The sequence below is a fragment of the Gymnoscopelus braueri genome (assembly GCF_963280865.1).
Source record: "Gymnoscopelus braueri genome assembly, chromosome: 6".
NCBI lineage: Eukaryota > Metazoa > Chordata > Actinopteri > Myctophiformes > Myctophidae > Gymnoscopelus > Gymnoscopelus braueri.
The window spans coordinates 7,014,884-7,019,617 of NC_137607.1; the positions used below are offsets into that span (position 1 = coordinate 7,014,884).

Genomic DNA, 4,734 nt, shown 5'->3' on the forward strand with positions numbered 1-4,734 from the left:
ATTTTCCTGGGTGACTGATGTTCTGCTTCTGGGATGTTTTTTTTGGGGCAGAGAGCTGTGTGAACGCTGACATTCCATTGTTATATTGTAGACAAGTATTTGTATGTGTGCGTGGCTGTGTGCGACTGAGTGTTCGGCTGCTTGTGTCCGCCCAGTTGAGTGTGTGTGTGTGTGTGTGTGTGTGTGTGTGTGTGTGTGCGTGTGGTGCGTGTGCGTGTGCGTGTGTGTGTGTGTGCGTGTGTGTGTGCGTGTGCGTGTGCGTGTGCGTGTGTGTGTGTGTGTGTGTGTGAGAGAATTTGGACTGCCAGGTCGGTGGGAGTGCCCAGAATTCTCCATCAATGCCAATTAACACATGTGAGCAGAGCACAGGAGGCAGATGGGGCGTGCACAGTACACACACACACACACACACACACACACACACACACACACAGGGCCCAAGGGGGGGCAGCAGGGTGGAGGAGAGGGGAGGTCCACTGGGCCTAGCGGGTCGGTGGGTTGGTTAGAGGTGATGTAGTACGATGCTCTCTCAGCCCAGGCTGATGCTTTGTGGGTAATGTTTCATTAACTCATTCAAGACCTGAAGCCGATTCTACAAATGTCTTCTAAAATCCCAACAGTATTCTAAAAAAAAACGCATGTTTCTATATCAGTGGTTCTCAAACTTTTTCATGTCAGGGACCCCCACAATTATATGCTTTTGGCCACCGACCCCCCATCTGAAAATATGTTGTTCCAGGGACCCCCCAGTAAAGTAAAGATTTGAGTTAAAACTGTTCGCTTTTAGAATATATATTCAAAGATGTCCACACAATTTCACGATTTTTATAAAATAGCAGATCTACAAGGTCGTAGCGCGGCACTCGGTGCCGCGCTACGACCTTGTATATCTGCTATTTTTTGAATAGCCAAAAGTGTATTTTAGCTCAAATAAAAAAATGACACAGATGCGTTCCAGGTCTTAATGGGTTAACTCAACTGACGAATCCCTGCTGAACCCCTGCTCCTCCTGGCATCGTGCCCTTGAGCAAGACACTGAACCTCTAACTGCTCCCGACCAGCGGTGCCTTTGCATGTCTGTCTGTCTGTCTGCCTCTGTCATTGGTTGAGCTAAATGTGTGAGATAACCAAGGATTTTCAATTATTTTTAGATCCGCCGTCCCAATTTTCCGCCGCTATGCAGTATGTAGGTGTGAAAAGTGGTGTAAAGTAACTAAGTACATTTACTAAAGTACGATTTCGAGGTATTTTTTTACTTTACTGGAGTATTTCCAATTTTCAGTACTTAATACTTCTACTCCACTACATCTCAGAGGCTAATATTACACTTTTACTCCACTACAATTATTTGAAAACTTTAGTTACTAGTTACTTTGCAGATATAAATTATTACATCATAAAACATACATTAACCACTTTAGCCCTATTTTTGAAAATAGCCAATCTACAAGCTCACAACGCGTCGCATCGCGTCGCGACGCGTTGTGAGCTTGTAGATCTGCTATTTTCAAACATTATAGTACTTTTATTTTTGGTACATTTTGAGACCAATACTTTTGTACTTTTACTTAGGTACATTTTGAATTCCGGACTTTTACTTGTAACGGAAGGTACTTTGTAGATTTAGATTATTATATACAAAACATACATAATCCACTTCAGCCCACATAGTAGTGAAGCGTTTTGGATGAAGGTGCTGTATAAATGCAGACCATTTCTATTTACATGAAGACCATTTCACTGAACATAAAAGTGCATTTCTACATAACCATTTCTCTACAAAACGCAGAGCATCAGGTGAAGGAGGAGATTTATCCAGCCAGGCTCCGACAGTGTCCTTGATAATAGCTTAGATTAGAGAAACAGGATGCAGGATGGCGCCCCAAAAGCCTCTCTCTCCACAATTGTTTCCATGGGGCAACCATGGAACTCGAGGCCCCCGCGAGCAACAAAAAGGGCTCATTGGCATGCCAACTGTAGACTCCTGCTACCTTCGCCTGCCAAGACAGGAACATGACCTAACAAAACCTCTTCTCTTTCTCCTCTCTGTCTCTCTCTCTCTCTCTACGACGCAGCTCTCCGTGGGTGTGCGTGGGATGTTGTGTCAGGGCTAGAGCCCGTCCCCCCTCTCTCTCCCATGAGCCTGTGTGCCCACACACACACCTGGCGCCTCCACACGCACGCCCGGCGCCCACCACAGCACGCACGCACTCGGCGAGGCGACGACGACGACGAACGCTGCAGCGCGCCGTGAAGCCTCCCCCCTCCCCCCCCCGCCCCCCCCCCCCCGGCCCCCCCCGGACCCCCCCTCGGAGCCCAACGGAGGAGCCCGGCCCCCCCCCCCCAAGCGTAGCGGACGGAGGCTTAGCCCAGTTGGAGCCTGAGGATGTCAACAGAGACTGAGCTCCAGCCAGCGTCCAGGCCCAGCAGCGTCAGACGGGACTCCAGGAGGAAAGGTATGGGACACCATATATATATATATATATATATATATATATACATTACACACACACACACACACAGATACAGCTTTGTGTTTATGTACTCGTGGCTTGCGTGGTTTGTGCGGTCAAGAAGGTTTTGGGTGTGTTTCTACTAGGCCAGTGGTTCTAAAACCCAAATCTGAAAAATATTTTGTGTCAGGGACTTTTTCAAAATGAAACGAAGTGACGCGCTGTGAGCAAGTGAGCTTTTGTATATCTGATATTTTTTTAATAGCCAAAGTATATGAGAACCAATGTACTAGGCAATACAAATAAACAAGGTTTGCTGTATCCGAAGTCACTCCCTACTTATTAGATTATTATTATGGACTCATTGAATCCCACAATGCATTGTGAAAAGGAGGGTACAACCGAGGGTCATTATCGCAAAAAAAAACCTACGTACCATCATGCATTGTGCTAAAGAAAAAATGCAGACATTTCAGTTCACTATGTACCGTAATCCTCTACATAAAACCCACGTTGTGGTGAGCGAGGAAGAGGGAGAGAGAGAAAGAGGCGGGAGGGAAGGGGAGATGGAGAGAGAGAGAGAGAGAGAGAGAGAGAGCCTATTTCACCCCATCCATGCTGGGTGCTGGAACCTGAACACGCTTGATTGACATGTTGCAACCACAGGGCAAGCTGATAATGTGGCGTTAAGCGACTTGTCCGTTCAATAAATCCAGGAAGCTCTGTGCGAGGGAGTGTGTGTGTGTGTGTGTGTGTGTGTGTGTGTGTGTGTGTGTGTGTGTGTGTGTGTGTGTGTGTGTGCGTGTGTGCGTGTGCGTGTGCGTGTGAGTTTATCCTGCATTATTCTACACTTCCCACCTACAGGTATTTGACCTTTTTTGTTTGTTTTTATTTGGAATGGTGGGGAACTAGGAGGTCATAGACTCATAGCACACTGCATGTGCACAGGTCAAGGCATGGAGCTCTGTGATGCGTCTGGCGTTTAGCACTAGTGGTGTAAAGTAACTAAGTGCATTTACTCAAGTATTGTACTTGAATAAAATGTTGAGGTATTTGTACTTTACTGGAGTATTTCCAATTTTCAGCACTTTTACTTCTACTCCACTACATCTCAGAGGCAAATATTGTACTTTTACTCCACTACAATTATTTGAAAACTTTAGTTACTAGTTACTTTGTAAATTTGGATTATCATTGCAAAACATACATTACCAACTTACCGACCCTATGTACATTTTGGCCATTTGAAAATAGCCGATCTACAAAGCTCACAATGTCACGATGCGACGCATAGTAAGCTTGTAGATCTGCTATAACGATTCTCATCATTTGAAAACTTGTGTGAAAATGGACATTCTGCACCACAGGTACTTTTACTTTTGTTAAGTACATTTTGATACCAATACTTTTGTACTTTTACTCAAGTACATTTTTAATTCAGGACTTCTACTTTTACTCAAGTAAAGAATGTGAGTACTTTTTCCACCACTGCCCTTTTTCCCGACTCCACATTCAACGTGTTCAGGTCCTTTCCACCCATTATCCTGTTTATTGGCGACAGCGTGGGCAAGGGCGGCTGTTGTTGTCATTGTTGTTGTTGTCATTGTTGTTGTTGTCATTGTTGTTGTTGTCATTGTTGTCATTGTTGTTGTCGTAGCAGCGTTGTTGTACACAGTAGCAGATGCGGGGTTGTTACGGCATCTAAGCTAGCAAAACAGGTGCAATGGGGGGGATGTCACATCCACTAGCTAGCAAACAGACCCAGCTGTGCAGGGTGGGGTGGGGGGGGCGGGTGGGTGGGTGGGGGTGTAACTAGCAGGTGGATTAGAGCAGGTCTTCCGTAGGGGGCAAGGAGGAGCAGAGGTGATGCCAGGGGCCAGGCTGGCACTCCATCTAAACCCAGATGTCTGTCAGTGCCACCTGGCCCCCGGGCATGTGAGTGATGCCCCCCGGTATTCACTGAATCAGCTCTCTGATTGATAGGGTCGAGACTCTGGGCACGGTTTGCCCAGTGACATGTTATTGATGTGCAAGCAAAGCAAACACAGACACACGCACATGCACACACACGCGCGCATGCACGCACGCACGCCAGTGGTGGAAAGTAACTAAGTACATTTACTTAAGTACTGTACTTAAGTACAATTTTGAGGTATTTGTACTTTACTTGAGTATTTCCAATTTCCAATACATTTACTTCTACTCCACTACATCTCGGAGGCAAATGTTGTACTTTTACTCCACTACAATTATTCGAGAACTTCAGTTACTAGTTACTTTT

General features: G+C 45.8%; 1 protein-coding gene across 1 annotated transcript in view; it reads left to right on the forward strand.

Annotated features, from left to right (window-relative positions):
* Positions 1 to 2,386: 2,386 nt before the first annotated feature.
* Positions 2,387 to 4,734, forward strand: part of dab1a (DAB adaptor protein 1a) — a gene marked incomplete at both ends in the record, with an annotated part of 94,255 nt that continues 91,907 nt past the window's right edge. Inside the window, 2 exon segments of the mRNA XM_080430385.1 lie at positions 2,387 to 2,452; positions 2,454 to 2,456. Of these exon segments, the coding sequence (XP_080286511.1) occupies positions 2,387 to 2,452; positions 2,454 to 2,456 (69 nt within the window).